Below are 25358 nucleotides of genomic sequence, written 5' to 3'. Positions count from 1 at the left end.
AACATCGAAGTCCCAGGTATCAACCCACGCTGCAAGTTCACCTACCTTATTTCGTATACTTCTTGCATTGAAGTATACACACTTCAAGCCACTTTCCTGTTTACAGGCACCCTCCTTTGAGATTGATGCCATGTTCCTAACCTCCCTACACTCCAGGTCCTGCACCCTAAAGCTACAGTCTGGGTTCCCATGCCCCTGCAGAGTTAGTTTAAACCCCCCCCAAAAGCACTAGCAAACCTCCCACCATAGTTCACCTTATCTTCCCTACTGCCCTTTCACTAATTGCCTTAATTCGTTGTCCTTTAGCTGCTACCAACACCTTCTCTTAATAAACTCTATCAACATCCTTCATATTTAAAGTTGCAGCAAGTTGGAATGTTTATAATGATTGGGCTTGTAATATTCTGTGCCAGTACTTGGAAGAATAGAATATAGTTCCATAACACTCCTGTTATTGTGACACAGATTTGGGTAATATTTCCTGAAGCTAGAGTTAGAGACATGGGGCATTGTATGGGTGAAATTGTATGGGAAGATTGTGGAAACTTCAATTTATAAAAGTACACACAGGTATTAAAAATCCTTCCTCAATTAAACCAGTGCTCATGCAAGTTGATGAATGATGAAAGCAACTCATCTCCTCAACAGATCTCTCAGGAGATATGAGCAATCCTGAGCTGGTGTTGGATTACCTTGTGGGGTATTAATATTCATTGCAGATTGCATTCAAGTACAAAAAATGTTGTCATTCTCTTGACAAACAGTGTGTGGACTCACTGACATCTACAAGGTGAAACTGAGGATTGTAGATGCTGGAGATAGAGTCAAGATTAGAGTGGTGCTGGAAAAGCACAGTAGGTCAGGCAGCATCTGAGGAGCAGGAGAATCGATGTTTTGAGCAGGAGCCCTCCATCAGGAATGCTCATGCTGCCTGACCTGCTGTGCTATTCCAGCACCACTTTAATCTTCACTGACATCTACAGCCTTGTCCCACACAAATTTGTGCTCTGTTCATCAAGGTTTGATGTTTTTCATTGCAATAGCGTTTTTCACCACCCCAGGCCACCTGAAAGCGCTTTGTAGCCAATGGGAGTACTTCTGAAATGAGGCCATTGTTGTAATGTCGAAAATGCAGAAAATGCACACCAAGCTCCCACAAACAACAAGAAGATCATGGCGGGGGCTAAAAAAAAGAACTGCGGATGCTGAAAATCAGAAACAAAAACAGAAATTATTCTCGAGAAACTGAGCAGGTCTGGCAGCATCTGTGAAGAGAGAGCAGCGTTTAACATTTCAGGCCCAGTTCTGAACTAGGGTCACCAGACCCGAAATGTTAATTTCTGCGCTCTCTCCACAAATGCTGCCAGACCTACTGGGTATTTCCAGCAATTTCTGGTCTTGTGGGAATAATCTGTTTTTCCAATGTGGACTGACAGATAACGGAGACAATCTTTGCTGAATTAATGCCATAGGATCTTTAGCATCTGCCCTTCATTTAGCATATCATCCAAAGCCTAGTGCACCAACAATGCTGCCTGCCCTCAGTACTGCAGTAGAGGATCGACCTCGATTTTTGCACATACGTCCAAAAGTGGAACTTGATTTAAGCATTTATTGTCTGCCTGTAATCCTTTGAGAAGGGCAATACTGCCCATGACATGCCCATAATGGGCCTTAGGATGATTTACTGCAGTAGAGGCCCTTTACATGTGCCAGTGATTGTTTTTGGAATAAGTTTAGAGGCATAGAGATGTACAACATGGAAACAGATCCTTGGGTCCAACATGCCCATGCCGAACAGATATTCTAAATAAATCTAGCCCCATTTCCCAGCATTTGGATCATATCCCTCTAAACCCTTCCTATTTATATACCTATTCAGATGTCTTTTAAATGTTGTAATTGAACCAGTCTCCACCACTTCCCCTGACAGCTCGTTCTGTACATGCACCACCCTCTCCGTGAAAACGTTGGTCTGTAGTTCCCTTTTAAATCTTTCCCCGCTCATCTTAAACTTATGCCCTCTAGCTTTAGACTCTCCTACCCTGGGGAAAAAACCTTGGCTATTCACCCTATTCATGATTTTATAAACCTCTATAAGATCATTCTTCACCCTCCAACGCCCCAGGGAAAAAAAGTCCTAGCCTATTCAATCTCTCCCTATAGGTCCAAACCTGGCAGCATCCTTGTAGATCTTTTCTGAACCCTTTCAAGATTCACAGCATCTTTCCTATAGCAGGGAGACCAGAGTTGTAACCTCATTGGAAAGTCAATGAAATGGGTAATCCAAGCAGATGACTCGATGTGGTGTAAGATATCTTGAGACAGATTGCTAGTTCTCATAACTTCATCTGTTCCATATTTCTGTTGGGTTTCAGGTGAGCTGGTAATCTGATTTGTGAAGACAGAAGTAACACTAGTTCAATCGAACATTGAAGGATGCTAATATTTATCAAAATATTAAAGCTGTATTTTTACCAAAGAGTACATTTGCCAGTCCCTCATCAACCTTCTATGCTGTATGTTCAGAGGTGCTCCTGAAGATGAATGCAGTTGGCATCTGTGCCACAGACGTCCATTACTGGCAACAAGGAAAACTAGGAGATGCCGTCATAAAAAAGCCCATGGTCCTGGGACATGAAGGCTCGGGGACTGTGGTTAAAGTGGGATCAGGCGTACAACATCTCAAAACAGGTCAGTGTCTATCTAAAACTCGGAGAAAGTTAATGAAATAACTGCACAGAGGCAGGTATCCCATCACCAAGTCACCTTTTATTTCCGTATAGTTTGTAGTGGGCTCTGATCAGCCAGTTCAGAGCCATACCTTAACATGAGGAGACTCTCTGAATCCCTTGTTTATCTCTGTCAGTCAGGGCTCCCTGATTGGCCCAGATTAACAACCCCAATCAAGAATCTTATTGTCAATGAGATCCCACTGGTTCTAATCACCGCAGGTAAACTTTGAAAAAATTAAACTTCTATTAAACTTTAGCTTGAGGTACAAATGGTCGTAATCCTCATCCATGCAGATCATTTTCTCGTTATGTATGGAAGGAACTAGGGAGGAGGACATCAAAAGAATTTGCTGGTGACTAAAATGCCATTCAGGTTGCTGGAAAACTTATTCGGGTTGATGGAAAATGTCTGGTGGGGGGAGATTCAGAAAAAGGAGGCAGAAATACAAGATTATCACAAGCCCGTTCCATTCAGGAGCTCATTCTGAAAGCTCTTTGTCACGTAGAGGGCAGCAGAAATCTGGAGTTTAGTTATGTTATCTGAATGGTGATTGGGAATTTAAGACAGAGATGGGCAGCTTTTATTGAGGAAAGGATTCAAGGAAGCCATTACCCTCTAGTACTTGCCCAGACACTAAAGACTTCAGTCAAGAATGTCCACGACCTCCTTTCTTTCAGGTGACAGAGTTGCCATTGAACCTGCTTATCCATTATTAAATGATGACTTCTGTAAATCAGGACGCTACAATCTGTCTCCGAAAATGTTCTGCTGTGCTACTCCACCCTACGACGGGCACTTGTCCCAATACTATGCCCACAATGCCAACTACTGCTTCAAGTAAGTACTGTGTGACATGTGATTTGATGATGCCTGGTCATTGTCACCAGTTGGATGGTTTCCTCATCTGGATGTTTTTAAGGAAAAGCTCAGTTGAGGGCAGCAAACAACTTGTAATCCTCTCTTGAATAAATCAAAACAATGCAGATGATGGAAACCTGAAATAAAAGATTGCTGGAGAAACTCAGCAGGTCAGCAGCATCTGCAGAGAGAGGAACAGAGGTACAAGGATAGAAATTGCCGGTTCTAAAGAAGGGTCACTGGACCCGAAGCATTAACTTTGATTTCTCTCAACAGATGCTGCCAGACCTGCTGCGTTTTTCCAGTAATTTCTGTTTTTGTTTCTGATTTCCATTATCCACAGTTCTTTCAGTTTTTTGTTCAATGAACAACAAAGGTAATGTTTTGAAGCTGATATGTCTTTTCAAAAGCTGTGACTTGAAGTGTTGACTCTGTTTCTTTCTCCACAAATGTTGTAAGACTTGCTGAGTTTCTCCAGAATTCTCTGCTTTTATTTCAGATTTCCAGCATCCACAAATTTTTTTTTTTGGATCTGTTTGCTGACTCCAAAGCACTGCATTAACAAGAGATGGTTATTGAATATTGAGTAAAGTTTTACTTTGTTTTACACTTTATTTACATGAACTTATGTAGAATATTTTCACACTACACTGATTTATTGGCCACCATTAATTTATTATTTTAACCAAAGCATTGCCAGTTATTTCCGACAGTATTAAGCTAGATTTTGGAAAATAACAGTTCTCCTTTTCTTTACACTTTATTTCTTAGTGAGTTTTGAGAAGATTTGTAGCTCAGGTTGAGGTTCTGGATGTAGGCTTGCTTGCTGAGCTGGAAGGTTCGATTTCAGATGTTTCGTCATCATACTGGGTAACATCTTCAGTGAGCCTCCGGATGAAACATTGATTGGTGTAGCTCACTTGCTATTTATATGTTTGAGTTTCCTTAGGTTTAGTCTGTGACCCTATACACAGCTCCATTAAAATATTATTATTAATTGATATTTGCAACTATATTTGTGAGATGCTATTAATAACAGGCAAGCTCCTTGGAATCAGCAAACATAGTGTTTGCTTTTTTATAGGCCAGTGGTGGTGTTTGTATTTCTGATGGACCCCCTCCTAATCTACTTCATTTCACTCCATCAGAGTATTTCATTCTCCCATGCTATGGACCAGACCAGAACCCCTCAATATATTTTAAGAAGGCAGCTGAGACCCTAACTTTTTCTTATTTCAAAGAAGAATGTAACGTGACTGTTCCAAATGCAATGTGACTGAAGCAACTCAATGTTAAGCACAAATTATAATAAAACACAATCTGTTTAAACACTCAAGTTAAAATACAACCAAAGGAAGAAGAATTTCGAATTAACTCTATTGGGAAACTTAACAGAATTATTGGTGCAATAACTATGACTAATGAGCTGTGCCAATACAGTAACATTGCCATAAACACACCCCTTGGCAAAAAGGAAAATTCAGACACAGATTCTCATATGTAGTTCTCACATCCCGGAAGAAAAAAGCATCTAGAGAAAATTCAGACAGAGTAGTAGCCAGGAGACATTCACTGAAGTTTCCAACTCTGATGAGACCCCAAAGGCTTCTGATGTTACTGAACAAACCAAAATCTAGAATCCTAATTTTAGAGAGCTGGCCACATCCATTCAGGCTGCAAAAAGATAAACCTAAGGCTTCCCAAGTTGTTTACATTGCCCCAGACTGCTCTGTACCTCTGCCTTACAACCTCTCTTAAAAAAAAGGACAAAATAACTTCCCAAAAGCACATCATCGTCACACCCCTATGTATTCATTTAGCTTTCCATTAACTACATTTAAACTACTTGCCTTTCTCTAGCAATGTGTTCCACATTATTGTAATATTCCAGGTCTTATTGTGCTGCTAAAGAATATTTACAGATTCTACTAAGGTAAGGAGACTGTTTATTTAAGAAATATCTTATTGTGCCTTCATCTTGTCAAAAGGCTGCAAGTGGGAGAAAATCCATGTGACGCTATCTGATTTCCTATGGTGATGTATCATTAATGTATCACACAGTCGGACTTAACTCTTTATATTCTTTACAACCAGTCCCTGGGTGATGTTCTCCAGTTTATTACAGAGCCACTGGGATACCCCAAATTGTCACGCTCCCAAGTGAACTGGCTCTGCTTCTTTATTCACCTGCCCCTCAGTTGGTTGAAACAAAGTTAATTTTGAAAGAACCCCTTCCCTCATGGATGCCTTTCAGACAAATAAATTTATGTTTTAAAAGGAGCCAATTTGACCAGGGTTTTATGAATGAGTGAAAAAAATGAGGTACTGAACGCAAGAAGCAATGATACTTCATCCCATGTACACACAGATTCAAAATGACAGATGAGTTCAAAACAAGATGAAAGTTAGAAAAGATATATGGATCAGTCTCTGAGTTCCTTGAAGAACAGATGTAGAGGTGTTGTGGCCATTCTGTTTGGTGATACTGCTAGCACTAAGGTTAAGTTGAGAACTGATTTCAAGATGCTTGAATTTGCAGATCAGCTGAAAGATAAACAGTCCTGTTTTATTTCAAATTTGTTTTGACTTATTTTCTGGCTTCCATCAAAGAGATAGATAAACTTCCTTTTTGCCTACAATGCAGGGATGACTACGGGGTTTTCTCAGCTATGGCGATCACATCACATACCTTCAAACACAGGCACACTCAGATCAGAGTTCAAAATGGCTTTTAACCCCCAATCTTATGTGTTCCTGAAAGATGAAAACATAAACATGCTCTTGACCAGACTGCTGTATTTACTCCCATCATGTTGACAGTCTGAGATAACTCACAGGAGATTACAGTTCAGTTTGGAGTATCTTTCTCCTCTTAAATCCTTCCCTTGGAAGTTTCCTTGACACCCTTTGGGTATGACATTCCATGACTTCCTTCAAGGCTGAGAAAGTCCCCACAGACCTTCCACGCAATCATTGAATTAATCTCAAAAACAAATTAAATAATTCTGTTTGTGATCCAGATGTGTGCACCATCATCGTGACAATGTTACAATACAACAGTTGCCGTATTCAAGATTACTTACTTCAGAGTTAGTTGAGTTTAAAGTTAACTTCCGCACCTATGCTGACAGGTTCAACAATCCTACCATTCAGTACAATCATTGCTGATCTTGTACCTCAACTTCCTCCTCTATCCTTAAATCCCTTGATTCTCTTTGAAATCCAAGAGTCTGGAATATCCTCAATGACTGAGTATCCCAACTCTCTGGAATAAGGAATTCCAAACAGCTGAGTGAAGACATTTCTCCCCACCTCAGTCCAAAGTGACTGGCCCCTTACCCTGTAACTCGAGGCATCTCTAATTTTGGATTCTCATGGTAAATGCAAGCAGTTAAAGGCATAGACTCAGTTTATCGAAAGAAGGGTGTAATGCATGTGATCCAAGTTGTTTCTCTGTTTCAGGCTTCCTGAGTGTGTGAGTTCTGAAGAAGGTGCTTTCATCGAGCCTCTCTCAGTGGCAATTCATGCCTGTCATCGAGGCCGAGTGAAACTAGGCAGCAAGATCCTGATCTGTGGAGCAGGTAAGCATCAATTGCTTGAATGTCATTTGTGGCAGTGAGAAAGGGTTGAGTCATCTGTGATTCGGTAGCTTTGGTGGTAAGCAGTTATCGTGCGGCCAAGCGTTGTCACTCAAGGCAGTGTGAAAACAGTCGCCATGTCAAGACTGACCTGCATCCCTACTTAATTATACAGGGCCCATTGGACTTCTCAATCTGCTGGTTGCCAAAGCGATGGGTGCGGCTCAGGTAGTGGTCTGCGGTAAGACTCAGTTTCATCTTTCTCATCTCACTTGACTTTACTGCCAGTATTTTTCATAATGTGGAGGTGCTGGTGTCGGATTGGGGTGGAAAAAGTCAAAAATCACACAACACCAGGTTATAGTCCAACAGGTTTATTTGAAACCACAAGCTTTCTGAGCCTCACTCCTTCCTCAGGCAGCTAGAGAGACAGAATACATCGGACACAGAATTTATAAGTAGAAGATCAAAGGGTCATACAGCTTTTTTAAAAAATACTTTTGTTGAGAAAGTTTTTCTTTACAAAATTATGAAATTACAAAAATGTAACAATCTAAAATTATAACGACCATTACAATGAACAAACTACTACCCTACTCTCCAAAACAAATCAAAACTACAAATCAATAAGTAAGTAAATAAATAATGCCACTCAGCGCAACCATACCGAAGCTCCCAATCTTTGGGACCATTAATTATTATACCTGTATATATTTACGATTCTTCCTCTCAGGGCACAAGGCTCACTAAACCTAATCATCATGGCTAAACAAAAGTCCTATTTAAAATGGCAGACAAATCTGCTTCCAGGTAATTCAAAAAGGGCTGCCATGTCTTATACAAAAGTTCCATTTTATGGTGCACCATGTTTGTGAGGAAATCTAAAGGGATGTGTTCCATAATTAATTCATGCCACCCTAACAGACCTGGAGAGTTCTCAGTCACCCAGCTCATCAGAATGTTCTTCCTTGCACATTAAGTGAGAATGTTAAATAGATTTTTCCCATGTGCATTTAAGGAAGATAAATTCGGCAAGCCCAAGAGAGACCGGGACTGCCTTATCTTCGGTCCCCAGGACCCTCTCTATTACTCCTGCCACAGCACACCAGTATCTACAAAGCTTGTGGCATGTCCATAAACATTCAGTGAGGGTACCTATGCTTATTTTACATTTGGTGCACATTGGAGATGTTCCCTTTTTAAATTTCACAAGGTGATCTGGAGCCAAATTAACCCTATGAAGAACTTTCAACTGCATGGTGTGTGTCTTGTTACAGATTGAGATTGTTCTCGCGTTCTCCAAAATGTCCTCCCATGTCTCTGAGGGGATCTACCATTCCAACTCTTGCTCCCAGACCTCGCATAGTCACTCAATATCTTTCGAGGCACCACACCCCAGTAGGTGGTAGTACTAACCAAGAGAGTGCTTGTGGCATGAATCAGGGTCATACAGGGTCTGCGAATATATTGAAGAAACCTAGATGGCTATTAATACTTTTATCAGTAAGAATGGAGATGCAGGTTTTGATTGATTAATATGTAAATCCCAGAACTTCTTTGAAGTCACTGCCCCAAGATAACTTCAGATTTTATCAGAATATAGGTAACATCTCAGGTCAGACAATGCATATTAGGTGTGAGGCCTTGTTTTGAGTCTGTTTCTGTCACAACTTGGACTCAGATCGAATTTTTTCAGGGGAAGGTTTCCATATCCCTCTGCTTTCTTCAGTCTGAATCTAGAACAGCAGCCTCATGGAATTACGTTTGGTCATTGATCTGTAGCACCTTGATGAACCTGGTAACCGAGCCCTCATTTAGATTGAGAAAAGGATCAGGATCATTTACAATCCATGGGAGTCAGTGAAAAGCGGTGAAAAACAAACTCCAGCTCTCTTCACTTGTTGACTATTCTGAGCTTTATGTGGACTTGAATTCGACTTGTTTCGAAATTTGAGACTGTTTTTCCAGAGTGGCGAATGACTGTATTACATTATAGTGTTGCTGTGTCGGGATGGACAGGTTTAATTTTCAACTTGTAAATTAATTGTTATTATGGTCTTCTATCCTCAACCATTCTTTCATTTGGGAGGTATGGCTTCATGGTATTGTCGCTAGACTATTAATCCAAAGATCCAAGTAATGTTCTCAGGACCCGGGTTCAAATACTGCCATGATAGATGGTAGAATTTGAATTCAACAAAATTCTGGAATTGAGAGTCTAATTGATGACCATGAGGTTATTGTTGATTGTTGTAAAACCACATCTCATTCAATAAGGAAACTGCCATATTTACCAATCTGGCAGACATGTGACTCCAGACCCTTAGCAATGTGGTTGTCTCTTAATTCTGTCTGGGCAATTAGGGATGGGCAATAAATGTTGACCTAGCTAGCGATACCCACATGCCATTAAAGATTTTTTTTAAAAAAGTGTTAACGTGTTTATAAAGGGGCACAAGAGTAGTGCCCCTACCTCTGAGCCAGAAGCACTGGGTTCAAGTCCTACTGTAGGAATTTACAGCCCATGAATCACAGAGATGTGATGGGTGCAGGGGAAGCCCACTTGGCCCATCGTATCTACACTGGCATTTCAAATGAGCACCGTTCTCCAGTGCCAGTCTTCTGCTTTCCATCATACCCTTGTAAATTATTTTTTCCAAAGCCTTCCTGGAAGGTGTGTTCGTTACGCAGCCAAACAGGTTAAGTGTTAATCTGTAAATGATCCAACACATGCTGCAGGTAGTAAGAGCAGGAGACTGTCCTGGCCAACAGTGTCATGGAAAAATGTTGGATCCTTTATTACTGATATGCTCCAAACTACAGCATACTTGTTAAAGTGTCTGTCACTATAGCAGCTCAGCATCCTAACGGGGTTGGTGGATGTGTGGTTGGCGCAGTTGCCTAGACAGCCAGTGTGGATCAGATTGGTCACAACTGCATGGGGTTCAGCTTCCATCCCAGCTGAGGGTACATTCAGGATGTGCCTCCTTACCCCAACCCGTGGTGGAGATCATGGCACTGAATGTCAGGCCTGCCTCCTTACCCCAACCTGTAGTGGAGATCATGGCACTGAATGTCAGGCCTGCCTCCTTACCCCAACCTATAGTGGAGATCATGGCATTGAATGTCAGGCCTGCCTCCTTACCCCAACCTGTGGTGGAGATCATGGCACTGAATGTCAGGCCTGCCTCCTTACCCCAACCCGTGTTGGAGATCATGGCGCTAAATGTCAGGGCTGCTTTCAAGCAGACAATAGAAGAAAAAGAACATCTTTCTGCCAAAAACAATGCATCTCTGTTAGACAAAGCAAATCTGCATGAATGGGTCTGTCAGTCAACCCCATTTCCAGATTTTGATTCAAAAATCATGAACTCATTCTGTGGCATCATAATAGCTCTTCATAGCAACAATTACCCACTTCCCTTTTACGGTGTGGCCTTGAACTTTCTGTATGTCTACCCCGAGCAATGCATGTAACTGAGACACAAATCAATTGCAGGGGCTAAATGATTATGGCTGTCAGTGAGGTGCACCTATCATACAATACTCACAAATCTCCATGATCTATTACAGGTTTATTAATCATTGTTTTGACTGAATACATCTTTTGCCCTCTATCTCCAACAATACTGACACAGCCCACAAGTAACAAAGTTTCCTGAAATTTGCCTCCCTCATATTCTATGTTTAACCTAAGGTGAAGGATATCCAAGTACATGGTATTAGAAGAAAAACTGACATCATCCCAGTGAAAGTTTTATTTTAATTTTAGATTTTCTTTTATAATTGCTTTATATTTACAGCGTCCCTTTAAGATGTTGCTAAATATCACTTATTGTAATTGTGTCTGAAACTCGTTGCCAGAGGTGGTGGTGAAAGCAGACACAACAGCAGCATTCAAGAAACACCTGGACGAATACATGAACAGGAAGGGAATAGAAGGATTCAGATCCTGTAAGTGAAGGCAGTTTTAGTATGGAAGGGCAAAATGTGTCGGCACAGATTTGGAGGGCCAAAGGGCCTGTTCCTGTACTGTATTGTTCTTTGTTCTTCAATTAATTTGTTGTGATTGCTCAAAAGAGAGTTCAAAAGGTTTTGTAGCACAATGGTTGTGTCCCTACCTCCTGCAGGTTAGGTGAATTGGCTGTACTAAATTGCCCATAGTGTTAGGTGAAGGGGTAAATGTAGGGGAATGGATCTGGGTGGGTTGCTCGGAGGGTCGGTGTAGACTTGTTGGGCTGAAGGGCCTGTTTCCACACTGTAAATGATCTAATCTACTCCAAAGCTGTATAGTAACACTTCTGAGCAGGTTGATTATGGGAAAATATTTTTTTAAAGTGTTGGGTACTTTACCTTTGAGCCAGAAAGGATTAATATCCGGCCACATCTGACCAAATTGATTAAAATGATAAAGAGCTGGGCTCTTATGGTGCAGTGATAGTGTCCCTGCCTCTGAGCCAGGAGGCTGGATCCAACTCCTACCTGTGCCATAACATCTCTGAGCAGGTTGATGGGAAAATATCAATAAAGAAGGGCACAGTGGTCGTGTCCTTACTTCTGATTTAAAGTCCTACCTGCTGTGTAATAAACTGTCTTAAACAGCTCAATTCAAATAGTTATAGAGTTTAATCATGTTCCATATAAATGCTGAGCATACTTTTGAAGGGACTGCTTCTTACTGGTTTATCTGTGCTTTTGCTCATTGGGTTAGGGGGAGGTGGAGTCAGGACAATTGAGTGGCCTTACTTGTAGGCCCTGATGGGCCTGACCGAAGTAGCTATAAACAGAGTTTACGGCGCAGGTTGTTTGATCCAACTGCCACGCTCTCTTCCATGGTTAGGTCTGAGCCTGGGTATTCCTGGATAGGGAGCCCCTGATGTGTGTGATGACTGAATTTGTTGAAACTAATTTTCTTGTCAATGTGAGTGCAATGCTTCCTCTGGATCTAGATTATTTTACTCTCACTTGTTCCCATTTGGCAGTTGGATGATGCTATTGAGATCCACAGGGAATCTGAATGTAACTTGACATTAGCAGAAAGAGTGAATTTTCAGATTTAACATGTTGGCTGCACCCAAATTCCAAATTTCGATGTTTGCTTCCCCAAAATAGAAAACAAAACTTCCTTCCTATTCCTTTGCGATGTTTATTTGACCACTTTAGCATCTTGCTCAGCTTATCGCTCTCACCTTTTCCGCAGAGCTCTTTTATTTTGATTTTCAATCGGTTTCCATTTTGTATAGTTTGTTTCTTTTCCCCAGCTGTTGGTAAGAAAATATCAAACTGCTTCGCAGCACAAAGATCATGCTGTTTTCCACATTTTGTTTCAGGTGAGACAGAGGAGTCAGTAAAACTGAAGAGAGTCAGTGAGAATGGGGAGAGTGAGTGAAAGTGTAGAGTGAATGGAGGGCACCATTGATAGCAGCAAAAGCCATTGCAAATGGAGAAACCAGTGAGAGAGTATAGTTCCATCGTTCTGATATAATAACCTTTACCAATTTCGATACATATCAGTGATGAAGCATAGCTATTTTTATTCACTGTTGACCCGGGGCATCTGAAGGTGTTCTTGTGCTGGCGAACAAAGATGAGTTTGTTTCCTTAGATTTATCAAGTACACGTCTGGAGAAGGCGAAGGAGGTGGGTGCTGATTTTACCATAGTGGTGGCAAAGGAGACGCCCAAGGATCTTGCCCAGAAAGTGGAGGAAGCTCTTGGATGCATGCCAGATACAACAATCGAATGCACCGGTGCTGAGTTCTGTGTCCATGCCGGAGTCTATGTAAGTACTGCATTAAATCAACATCCTTGTATTATCACCATCGAGTTACTGAGTCATAGACTCAGACAGCACGGAAACAGAGCCTTTGGACCAACCAGTCCATGCCGAACATAATCCCAAACTAAACTAGTCCCACCTGCCTGTTCCTGGCTCATATCCTTCCAAACCTTCCTATTCATGTACTCAAGCAAACCAGCCTCTGCGTAAAAAAATTGCATCTCGAGTCTTTTTAAAATCTCTCTCCTCTCACTTAAAAATGTACTCCCTAGTCTTGAAATCCTCCATCCTAGGGAAAAGACACCTACCATTAACCTTATCTATACCCCTCATGATTTTATAAACTTCTATCAGGTCACTTCTCAACCTCCAACACTTCAGTGGAAAAGTCCCAGCCTTTCTTTGTAACTCAAATGTTCCATATCCGGCAACATCCTGGTAAATCTCTTCTGAACCGTCTCCACCTTAACAATATCCTTCCTATAATTGAGCGACCAGAACAGGACACAGTACTCCTGAAAGGGCGTCACCAGTGTCCTGTACAACCTCAATATGATATCCCAACTCTTATACTCAAAGGTCTGAGCAATGAAGGTTACACAAACTAAACACCTTCTTAACCACCCTCTCAGCATGGGATCCTAACACCGCGTGATGACCAGGCCAACCATTTGAAGAAGGAGCCAAATACCGAAGAAATAAATGAAATGAAACAGCAAGTGCTGGAAAGTCTCAGCAGGTCTGGCAGCATTTGTGGAGAGAGAAACAGTTAGCATTTTCAAATCTAACTCTTTTCACTCTTCTATGATTTCCTATCTAATGGAATGAATGGCCTGTTTCTGCCTTGTATTTTGTACTCTATGTAATAAATCATCTTTCAACCAATAGGTGATTTATTACATAGAGTATAAAGTACAAGACGGGAACAGGCTATTTGTCCCATTATGCTGTGCTGCTCACAAACATCCGCCCATTCCATCTGCTTGTCAGGTTATCTTCCTGTTCGAATACTCATCTAATTTTCTTTGGAAAGCACTTTGACTGTTTGCACCAACTCCTGTCAGTGGTAGTGAGTTCCAAATTCCAACTACTCGCTGAATAAATACATTTCCAATTATTCCCCAATTGGATTTATTCATGACCATCTTGAATTTTTGCCCCTTGATTGCCTAACGGTATGGGATCCTTGATCACCAGCTGTGAATTCTTTTTATTCTTTCACAGGATGAGGGCATCACAGACTGGGGTCAGCATTTATCGCCCATCTCTAATTGCCCACAGGGCAGTTAAGAGACAACTACAGTATGCATTGCTGTGTGTCTAGAGTCACATGTCAGGTAGACCAGGATAGGATGGCAGTTTCCTTTTCCATTAAGGAACCAGATGAGTTTTCCGATAGTTGACAATGGTTTGAATCTTAGAATCATTATTAGAATCTTAATTTCAGACTTTTATTGAATTGAAATTCCACTATATGCTATAGTGGGATTTCAGCTTGAGTCCCCAGGTCATAACTTAGGTCTCTGGATTAATAGTCTGGTATTAATGCCATTAGGCCATCACGTCTAAAGTTTGGTAAAGTATTAAAAATGTGACTTATGTTTTCTGGCTATTTTGACCATATTTTTTGAGGTGCTTCATCGATCTGTCATTCCATGTCTTTGTGAAAATTAATTTCAAACTAAGCAGCATGGCTTTTCCCTCCCTGTTAGCTCATGTGTGTAATATTTCCCTTAGTCCACTCGCTCTGGTGGGACTCTCCTCCTCGTTGGTCATGGTGAAGCTTTGGTCACTGTCCCCCTGCTGAATGCAGCCATTCGAGAGGTTGATATCCGTGGGATGTTCCGATACTGCAACACGTAAGTACTAGCACGTTCCTGGCTCCAGAAACAAAATAACTTGCTCCTGGCTTTTAATCTGAATTAAAGGTGAAGATTTGAAAACCAGGGCTGAAGTGATCAAAGCATATGGGGAGAAAGCAGGGACAGGGGACTGAGTTGGACAATTGGCCATGAATGTATCAAATGGGGGAGCAGGTTTGAAGGGCCAAATGGCCTGCTCCTGCTCTTGTTTTCTCTGTTATCTGCAACCATTTTCAAATGAAGTGAACACCTTCAAAATCAGTGGACACATGACAGAGCAGATAGGGAGAAACATTTGCACTGACAGAATGATTGAGAACCAGAGGACATTGGTTTAAGGTGATTGGCAAAACGAAGCTACGGTGTCATGAGGGTTTCCTCTTTTAGGCACTGAGTGTTTAGTATCTGGAATGCACTCTCTGAGAGTCTGTTGGAGACAGTTCTACCCACCCCTACCCTCCTCTCATTTATCTCTCTATCCTTCAGGCACTCTGCCTATATTCCTGACGAAGGGCTTTTGCCCGAAACGTTGATTTTACTGCTCCTTGGATGCTGCCTGAACTGCTGTGCTTTTCTAGCACCACTAATCCAGAATCTGGTTTCCAGCATCTGCAGTCATTGTTTTTATCCTGTGGTAGAGGCAGCTTCAATCGTGACTCTCAAAAGGTGATTGGACAACTGACCAAAAAGAAAAATATTTGCAGGTCTATTGGGTGAGAGAGGAGTGGAGTGGAACTCCATGAGTTGCCCTTGAGAGAGCTGACATTGACATGATGGACCGAATGGTCTCTTTCTACTCTGTAACCATTCTTTGACTCTCTTTGAGACACAGGTGTATGACATTTAAAGATCACCCAGAATGTTTTGCCACAATGGAATGCTAAGTTTCAGTTTAAGCTCATTTCAGTTAAATATTTTCTTTATCCTACTACTCTTGACACTTAACATGATTGAAGGAGCTTGTGGTGTCCATGTATCTTCCTTATCTCAGAATCAGGAGGCTACAGACCTTGGCGTATATAATCTGGGTTGACACTCCTAGTACAGAGATCATTGCCCATTTAAGGGTCTCAATTGACAGGACGGGGAGGGCAACCACAAATCCTCTAGCCAGGGGCTTAATAAGGGTCATGCTGGAAGGTGATGGTGTTCCCAAATGGCAATATTCCACTGGATTAAATTCCACCCCACAACCTTCAAACCCACCCCTGGGAGAGCTGTTAATATTCTGCTTAGTATTCCTATTGCACACCACTTAGCTTTGGTGTGGTGATTAGTTGTTCACCTTTTTTACTGCTGCTCTGTATTTGAAACTGTCTCTCACTGGTGCAAAAGTGAATGTATGGTAGCCTGCAGACACTGGGAGATGCTGTGAAATTCAGTGTAAAATAACATTGAGAGTGACACAGATTCAGATTCACCAACTTCAGTGGACAGAGTCCTGCAGGGTTCCTCACACTTCTTTTAAATTTCAAAAATATGCTTTATTCATAAAAATATTGCTATTGTACATGCATAGTCACTAAAGCAGTTGGGTTCTGTACAATAGGGTATGAAGAAACAAACAACCATTGGAGTTTGACTCTATCCAACAACAAACCCAAGCCACTTGTAACTTGCACAAGACTATATTTACATTTATTTGAGGCACCGGGAGGGTCTAATAACTGAATGGACCAGACACACACACATAGAAAGTAAGGAGACTCACATTATGTCCTTTGCAGTATTTTTTTCACAACCAGCAAACAAACCTGTTCAAATAATTTTTTTAAATGTTATTTTTCAAGACATCCTTGATTTTACTTGAAGGCTCCTACAGCATTGTCCTGAAGATCCATCTTTAACATCTCCAGGACAATCCTGGAGGTTTTGGTGACACGACATAGGGTTGACAAGCAAGTCAGAGTTTGGGGGAAAGGGAAATGTGTTAACACAGAGGTGAATTAAGTTGAAACATATGACTTTTGCATATACATTCATCTTAAGTGTGGTTGGCTTCATTTTTAAAATAATTATATCTTTCAAGAGATTAAAGATAGCAATTTGGTACGTAGTATTTCCATTCTCCAAAATGCATGCTAGTTTTTCAAAAGCAATCTTTGAAAACAACTGGTTGCAGAGATTACCATCTATTACTCCCCAAACTAATGAGGCATTCTCAAACTTCAAAATCCACATTAACAGCACTCCGGTTCTACTCAGACTTTGCTGCCCTAAAGACCAAGTGTTAGTACTGTCGCCTGCTTCCATGTTCTAATTTCTATCCAGGTTTCACTGATGGAAGTTCTTCAAAATGAGCTGGCTCTCTGAAAGAAATATGGGTTTGTAATCAGCTTTCCTGGTTGTGTTCACTGACCATCACATCAGAGCAGGCATTACTGTAAGCCCAATGGAAATTCAATAGGTACTGGCCATTCAGTTCCATGGAAGCTCTTGTATCTTTCTTGATTAGCAAAGAAAGAGGTTGCATTTATATAGTGCCTATTACCACCTCGGAATGGCCCAACGCACTAAGTGCTTTGTGAAGAGTGATCACTTATTCATTTGTCTTACTTGACAATGTCAGATACTTGGCAGCTAATTTACACATAGCAATCTCCCACCAACAGCAGAATGATCATCATCAATTAATCTGTTGAAAAAAAGAGACACATTGATGACATTTTTTGGGCCAAAAATCAATTCTTCAAAGGTATAGGTTGGTTAAACAGCATTTCCCTTTCTCAAAACCTTGATGACTCTTCCTGATTGGCTTGAACCTATCAATTCCTTCCTGTTTTGTCTTCAGTAATAAAGACTAACATCTTGTCTGTGAGAGACTTTGTGCTAACTGGTCTGTAGTTTCCTGCTTTCTGTAACAATCCTGTACAATACACCCTGCCATATAAGACAAATAAGAAGAGGTGATTATTTAAGGGATGGGCCTTATATCATTTATTTGCATATTAGAGATAAATTCCATATGTCCTACTGTTGCAATAAGTCTCTGACATTCTTCTAGAGTCATGATTTCATAACATTACTTCAAGAATTTATTTTTGGAATAGTTCCAACTAAGGTCTGACTTCACAGGAATGATTTTAAAATATTATTGTTGAGTAATCTGACATTGAGATATCAATGAGTAGGAAAGCTGAAAATGTTTTTACTTTGCACACAAGGAGGAACTTATGTGGGAGCATGTATGAAGGATGTTCTATTCGAGAAGCTTTCTCTTTGAATTGGTCCTTTGCTCCTGCAGAACTTTGTTATCTGACAATGGACATTGTGGAGACTCACAAGTTCCCCTATATTCAGTCATTTGCACAATGTTTCTGGCTTCTAATTGTACCATTCAGGTTCCCTTGATAAGAGTCAGGCATGGCTTAGTTTGGTACCTCCTTTATTTCACAGTCCAAAGGTTGAGGTTCTAATTCCTCAAAATTTACTGTAATACACAATTGTAGTGTCAAGAGAGTGGTTGCACTGTTGAAAGTGCAACGACTCAGATAAATTTCTTTCAATGTTAAGCTCAGACATTATTAACCGTGTCAGACTGGTGTGAAAGACTCTGTGGAAGTACTTTGAACAACCAGAGGGGTGGTCTGGTCTTTACTTCTAATGGGAGGGCATTTTCACTCAAAATCAACATAGTTATTTTAATTAAAAATCACACAACACCAGGTTATATTCCAACAGGTTTATTTGAAAGCACTAACTTTCAGAGCGCTGCTCCTTCACCAGGTGGTTGTGGAGTATAAGATTGTAAGTCATAGAATTTGTCTCAAAAGTTTACAGTGTGATGCCACTGAAATGATATATTGAAAAAGATCTGGAGTGTTCGTTAAGTCTCTCATCTTTTAGAATGACCATGTTGTTTCAGTTCTTTCATTTGTAAAATCCAGAACTTTTTTAAAAAAGTTACAGTCTCAAGTGAACTTGAACAGTAGGTCCATGTCATCTCCAATAATGCATTGAAGGTGTAAGGTGCCCTGTGTGAGGCTGTCTGTGCCCCAATGTCCAGACTGATTCTATTTCGAAAAAAGATTAGATTTTTTTTTTAGATTAGATTACAGTGTGGAAACAGGCCCTTCGGCCCAACAAGTCCACACCGACCCGCCGAAGCGAAACCCACCCATACTCCTACATTTACCCCTTACCTAACACTACGGGCAATTTAGTATGGCCAATTCACCTAACCTGCACATCTTTGGACTGTGGGAGGAAACCGGAGCACCCGGAGGAAACCCACACAGACACGGGGAGAACGTGCAAACTCCACACAGTCAGTCGCCTGAGTCGGGAATTGAACCCGGGTCTCTGGCGCTGCGAGGCAGCAGTGCTAACCACTGTGCCACCGTGCCGCCCACCAAGGGATTTACAGAATCTTACATGGATTCATGCAGTTTTTGAGCAAAACAAAATACAATTCTGCCAAGTACAAAATCACCTCATAAACTTATATGTGTGTGTGTGTATTTGTAGTGCAGTGGGGTCACCTGCAGTGTGACATGAACCCAAGATCCCGATTGAAGCCATCCCCATGGATACCGACCTTGGCTATCAGCCTTTGCTCGGCCACTTTGCTTTGTTGCCTGTCCCGAAGTCCACCTTGGAGGAGGGTCACCCGAAGTTCCGAAGTCGCATGTTCCTGACCGCTGAAGTGTTCTCTGATTGGGAGATTCAGGAAGATCACACATATTGACATGGACATCAAGTTTCTGCAGAAATGCAGGAAAGCAGGAAAGATCCAAAAGGATTACGGATCACAGACCCACTCAAGTCAACCTACGACACAGATTACATGGAGAGACTTTGTCATCGCACCTCTCGCAAACTCAATCACCTCATGCACCAACTCCACGGCAGGTGCCACAACCTTGAAATTCAGATGGAGTCCACACTCCCAGCCTGCACTCAGCATACAACAGTACAATTAACGGGACATTGCCAAACAGGCAAGGTGACAAAACTACACCACGTACATGCAGACCAAGAACAAGAACCTGGAGAAACTTGGCATCACCACCAGCAGTAGCCAAGCCCCATCCTGGCACCACAGTGGGAAACGTTATCACCATGGGGAAGTCGATGGTCAACTTATTGGACCACACCCTTCAACTGGAAGAGATTGAAGTTCTTAGCAGGGGTCTCAATTTCTGCCCCACCAGCAAAATGGACCCCTTGGGTCTTGCAGCAAACATGGAGGAATTAATCAGACAAATGAGACCCTGGGAATTCTTTCAAGTTGCCAGCAGTTATCCCAATGGGCCCACTGAGGAACTGGAACAGTCATCACAGCGATCCGTAGAGGAGTGACCAAAGAAGGAGTCAACTTGGACCCCACCAGAGGGCCGCTGCCCTGGGCTTGACATGTACGCTTAAACCAGCAGGAAATGTATAAATGCCAGATTCATCAGCCGTCCCCACAAGGTAGAGCAAAACATCACCCGATCACAACACAAAGCCACCCATACTCTCAAAACCAGTTGCAACATTGTCATCAAACCAGCAGATAAAGGCGGAGCTATCGTCATTCAGAATAGAACAGACTAATGCAAGGAAGTGTACCGACAACTGAACAACCAGGAACACTACTGGTAACTACCAGCTGATCCAACCAAAGAGCACACTCGTGAATTAAACCCATTGATCAGGGCTTTGGATCCAGTCCTTCCAATGCACCCTCATCACATGTATTTCTCGTGTAGATAACTTCTACTGCCTTCTGAAGATACACAAAGCCAACACACCAGGACGTCCTATCGTATCAGGCAATCAGACCCTGTGTGAAAAGCTCTCTGGCTATGTCGAAGGCATCTTGAAACCCATTGTACAGGGGAACCCCAGCTTCTGTTGCAACACTACAGATTTCTTACAAAAACTCAGCACCCACGGACCAGTCGAATTAGGAACATTCCTCATCACAATGGACGTTTCAGCACTCTATGCCAGCAAACCCTCGTGATGACAGCATTGCGGCAACAGCCTCACTACTCAACACCAATAACTGCCAATCTTCAAGCACCATCCTACAACCCATCCACTTTATTCTTGATCACAACTTTTTCACTTTTGACAACCAGTTCTTCATTCAGACACACAGAACAGCCATGGGGACTAAATATGCACCTCAATATGCCAACATTTTCATGCACAGGTTCGAACAAGACTTCTTCTCTATGCAGGACCTCCAATCAGTGTTATACACCAGGTATATTGACAACATTTTCTTCCTCTGGACCCATGGCCAGGAGTCACTGAAACAACCTCACAGTGATATCAATGAGTTTCATCCCACCATCAAACTCACTATGGACTACTCTTTAGTATCTGTCTCATTCTTGGGACACATGCATCTCCATCAAGGATGTGGACCTCAGCACTTCACCTCACAGCAAGAAACTGTAATGGCCTCCTCACGAGACAGACACAAGCTGCAACCGACAGGGTACCCTTTGTTGTCCAGTACTTCCCAGGAGCTGAAAAACTACACCATGTTCTTCACAGCCTGCAACACATTCTCAATGAGGATGAGCACCTCGCCAAGACCTTCCCCACACCTGCACTTCTAGCCTTTAAACAACCACCAAACATTAAACAGATCATTGTTCGTAGCAAGCTGCCAGCCTTTCAGGACAACACCATACAACCCTGTCATGGCAGACACTGCAAGATGTGCCAGAGTGTCGACATGGAAACCACATCACACGTAGGACACCGCCCATCATGTATGCGGCAGGTACTCATGTGACTCGGCTAACGTTGTCTATCTTATACACTGCAGGCAAGGGAAAGGACTGCAAAAGAAGGAAATCACAGTGATAACTGCTGATTCAGGCCTGAGATGGAAATATTTAATTCCTAGATCATCTCAGATTCCTGACCTTTGACATGGGGTGAAATGGAAAGTTGTTGATTGGGCAGGCACCAAGTTCAACATCCACTCGTTGGCGCCAGTCACTGGATCGAGATGGGAACCATCTCCAGGTTGCAGTGCTCAAAGACAGGTTCCAATGGTGACACGGCTTCTAAAAGAAGTTGTGGAGTAGAGCAGACTGGAGATTAGAAGGTCAGCAGTGTCACTGCATTGATATTTTCTATGTAGCATGTTCAGAGATGTCATTACACACCTCTGTAGAAGATGGGACTTGAACCCAGGCCTCCTGGTTAAGAGGTATAGTCACTACTACTGCAGTACAAGTGCCCAAGAATCATAGTGTATATAAGTTGCTGGACAGTCAATCATAAGATAGGCTGAATCACCCTATTTTGTGCATAAGCCACATCACTGAATGACTCCCTGCGCTGGCCCTGACAGTGAACTGTTAATGTGCACCAGATGGTTTGGTTTTCCCAATTGGCTCATTAACCAGCTCCTCCAGGAATTTAATGGGCCATTAATTTGAGTTGAGCTAGATCCCTTATTTTATAATCCCTGCCCCTCCACTCAATCTCACTCTGAAAATAGCCTCACGTTTCAGAGGTCAATTAGAAGCTTGTTTCCAAATGGTGTCCGCACACGAATTAGGATCAGGCATAGACCATTCGGCGACTTGAATCTGCTCCATCATTTGATGGCTGATCTGATGGAAGCCCTAACCTGACTTTCCTGCTTGTCCTCCTCCCTATTATAAGAAGGATATTATCAAACTACAGATGGTTGAAATGAAAGATGTAGAAGTCATTTTAATCGCATTTGAAAAGGTGGCTAAACAAATGCGATAACCAGTGATCATGTGGGTTTGTTGATCCAAATAAAACTTGTAGGTAGAGCTAGTGAGGTATTTGCATCACTATCAGAGGAGGTACCAAGGGAGTATGAGGAGGTGAAGAAAGTGCATATGAACTTGTGCTAGAAGGCCTACAGACAACATTTCAGGAATCTAAGGGGGGGACCCTGGTCAAACCTACATTGAGTTTGAAAGGTTCAAACAGAGTAATTGTGATAGATGGATGAGAGTTTTACAAATAGAGCAAACCTACAACACTGTTAGAGAGACAATTATTTTAGAGGAGTTCAAAAGTTCACTTCCTGAAGTAGTGAGAACTCATGTGGAAGAGCAGAGAGTTAAAACGGCAAGGTTAGCAGCTGAAATGACTGATGACTGTGAGTTGATCCATTAATCAAAGTTTAGCTTCCAAAATCAATTTCTGCCCTTGACGGACAGAAATTGGAGAAAAGAGAAATCCTCACGTGGAAAGGGAAAGGTAGAGCTTGGGTGAAGCTCAGCAGAATAACATCACAGGGTGAAAAGGAAACCATTAAAGGGGAAAGAGTAGTTAAAAAGCTGTGGTGTTTTCACTGCAATAAAGTAGGCCACATGAAGTGTTGGTGGGTTAGGAAAATGATTGGAAAGCCAGGTGTAGGAAACGGAAAGCACAGTGGAAGCTAGAAAGGTGCACCAGAATGTACAAGCTGGTTGGAGGTTAGTTAAGGAGCAAGTAGATAACAGCAGATAAAGAGGTTACAATTTTAAGAGATACAGGATCCTCTCAACCTGTGATGTTGAAAGATGAGGAGATATGTATCTCTGAAGGACCATTGTCAGAAAAGGTACTAGTAATGGGAATTCACAGTGAGAGAAGAATCGCTCAAAGATACAAAGTAAGGTTAGAGTGTCCAGTGAAGAGTAGAGAAGTCATGGTAAGAGCACTGGACAAACTCTTAGCTCCAGGAATATAATTTGTCCTTGCTAATGATATAACTGGTTCACAGGTAGGAGTGCTGCCTAAAGTGGTTGAAAAGCCAGTGGAAACTCAGGCAACTGAACTTTTGCAGGATGCATACACTGGGACTTTTCTGGACTATGTGGTAATAAGGTCACAAAGTCACCAGGAGAAACAAAAGAGAATAGAATACTGAATAACTTAACCTGTCCAAAACCCAACAGATTATACCAACTAAATAATGCTGTTCCCAATTCTTGCAACAATCCCCATAAACACCTCTTGGCACAAACAGTAAAATCAAACCCAGGGTCTTACAGGAGAGATATCAGAGAGAGAGGAGATCAGCTTTTTTGGGTCCAGCTTTTGGACCTGCTTTTTTGGATCCAGCAACTTCAAAGCTGCCTGACTGCTTTCAATTAATTGCCAGACTAAACCAGAGAAAAGCTGAGCTGGGAAACATGGCCGCTTCCCTTTCATTGTACAAGCTTTTTTTTAACTTGAAAGCCTGTTGCCTGAGGCAGTATCTGTTAGCTATAATCAAACTGGCCCTAAAACCCTTCAAATGCAGGCGTTTTGGAGTCTGTGTCTTTATGACCCTGTCTGAAAAAAATATCAAGTACAACATCATCCTGTTAAAGGAGCAGCATCATCACAGGGTTGTGCGTATGAGTAATGAACTTCCTGAGGAAGTGGTGGATATGGGCACAGTTACAACGTTTAAAAGACACTTGGATAAGTACATGAATAGGAAAGGTTTGGAGAGATATGGGTCAGGAAGAGGCTGGTGGAGCTAGTTTAGTTTGGATTATGCTTGGCATGAAGGGTCTGTGTTTATGTACTGTATGACTCTATGACTCTAGTCCTTTGACTCCCTTGTTAGTCAATGACATGTCTCTGTCAGACCAAATAACATTCACTATCTCAGAAAGAGAGTTCCGCAGGCCAAAAACTTCTGATTGGTCCTGATTCTTACCTCAGTCTTAACTGGAAGATTGCTCATTTTTAAACAACATCCCCTAATTCTAGTCACTCCGACGAGGGCAGATATCCTGTCAAGTCTCCTCAGGATCTTATAAATTTCAATTAGATCACTTCTCATCCTTCTAATCTCCAGTGGGAATATGCCTAGCATGTCCAACCTATTGTCATTGATAACCCACGCTGCCCCCTACCCCACACAGCCCCAGCAATGAGATCACACCCAACCCTCACTTCACCTCCCCCCATCCCATGGATGATTAAAAACCAAAGCGTACGAGTTGGAGAGAACAATGAAGAAGCCAGCACATAAACTGAAGGACTGGTGTTGGGTTTCAAAGGATATGAGGAATGCATTGTATCCTGCACTCTGTGCTGTTACCCCGATGCACTTGTATCATACGATCTGCCTCTAAAGCACGTAAGAGACCATGTTTCACTGTACCTTGGTGCATGTGACAGTAATAAATCAAATCAAACATTCTTGCAATGTGTTGGTCAATACTTTCTAAATAACATGCTTAATGTTTCAAGTCTAGATGACTGTTTATTAGAGCTCAGATGAAGAGTCATCTAGACTCAAAATATTGGCTTGCTCCCTCTCGGTGGACGTTGCCTGACCTGCTGTGATTTCCAACATTTTTTGTTATCAGTACAGATTCCAGGATCTGCAATAATTTGCTCCTATTTGTAAATGCCATGGTGTTTAGTCATGATTTGGAGATGCCAGTGTTGGCCTGGGGTGTACAAAGTTAAAAATCATACAACACCAGGTTAAAGTCCAACAGGTTTAATTGGAACTGAAAATGTGTTGCTGGAAAAGCGCAGCAGGTCAGGCAGCATCCAAGGAACAGGAGAATCGACGTACCGGGCATAAGCCCTTCTTCAGGAATGATTCCTGAAGAAGGGCTTA

The 25358-nt window shown here is 41.9% G+C and overlaps 1 protein-coding gene across 1 annotated transcript in view; it reads left to right on the top strand.

Moving 5' to 3' along the window:
- LOC122542497 (sorbitol dehydrogenase-like) overlaps positions 1–25358 on the top strand; it is a 48364-nt gene that overhangs the window by 15978 nt on the left and 7028 nt on the right. Inside the window, exons 3-8 of the mRNA XM_043680284.1 lie at positions 2530–2694; positions 3414–3573; positions 7057–7175; positions 7348–7413; positions 12778–12953; positions 14688–14809. Coding sequence (XP_043536219.1) covers positions 2530–2694; positions 3414–3573; positions 7057–7175; positions 7348–7413; positions 12778–12953; positions 14688–14809 — 808 coding nt within the window. The remainder of the gene's footprint in view (positions 1–2529; positions 2695–3413; positions 3574–7056; positions 7176–7347; positions 7414–12777; positions 12954–14687; positions 14810–25358) is intronic.

This window comes from Chiloscyllium plagiosum, chromosome 40 (genome assembly GCF_004010195.1).
Source record: "Chiloscyllium plagiosum isolate BGI_BamShark_2017 chromosome 40, ASM401019v2, whole genome shotgun sequence".
NCBI lineage: Eukaryota > Metazoa > Chordata > Chondrichthyes > Orectolobiformes > Hemiscylliidae > Chiloscyllium > Chiloscyllium plagiosum.
This window is presented reverse-complemented; position numbering and strand designations above follow the sequence as displayed.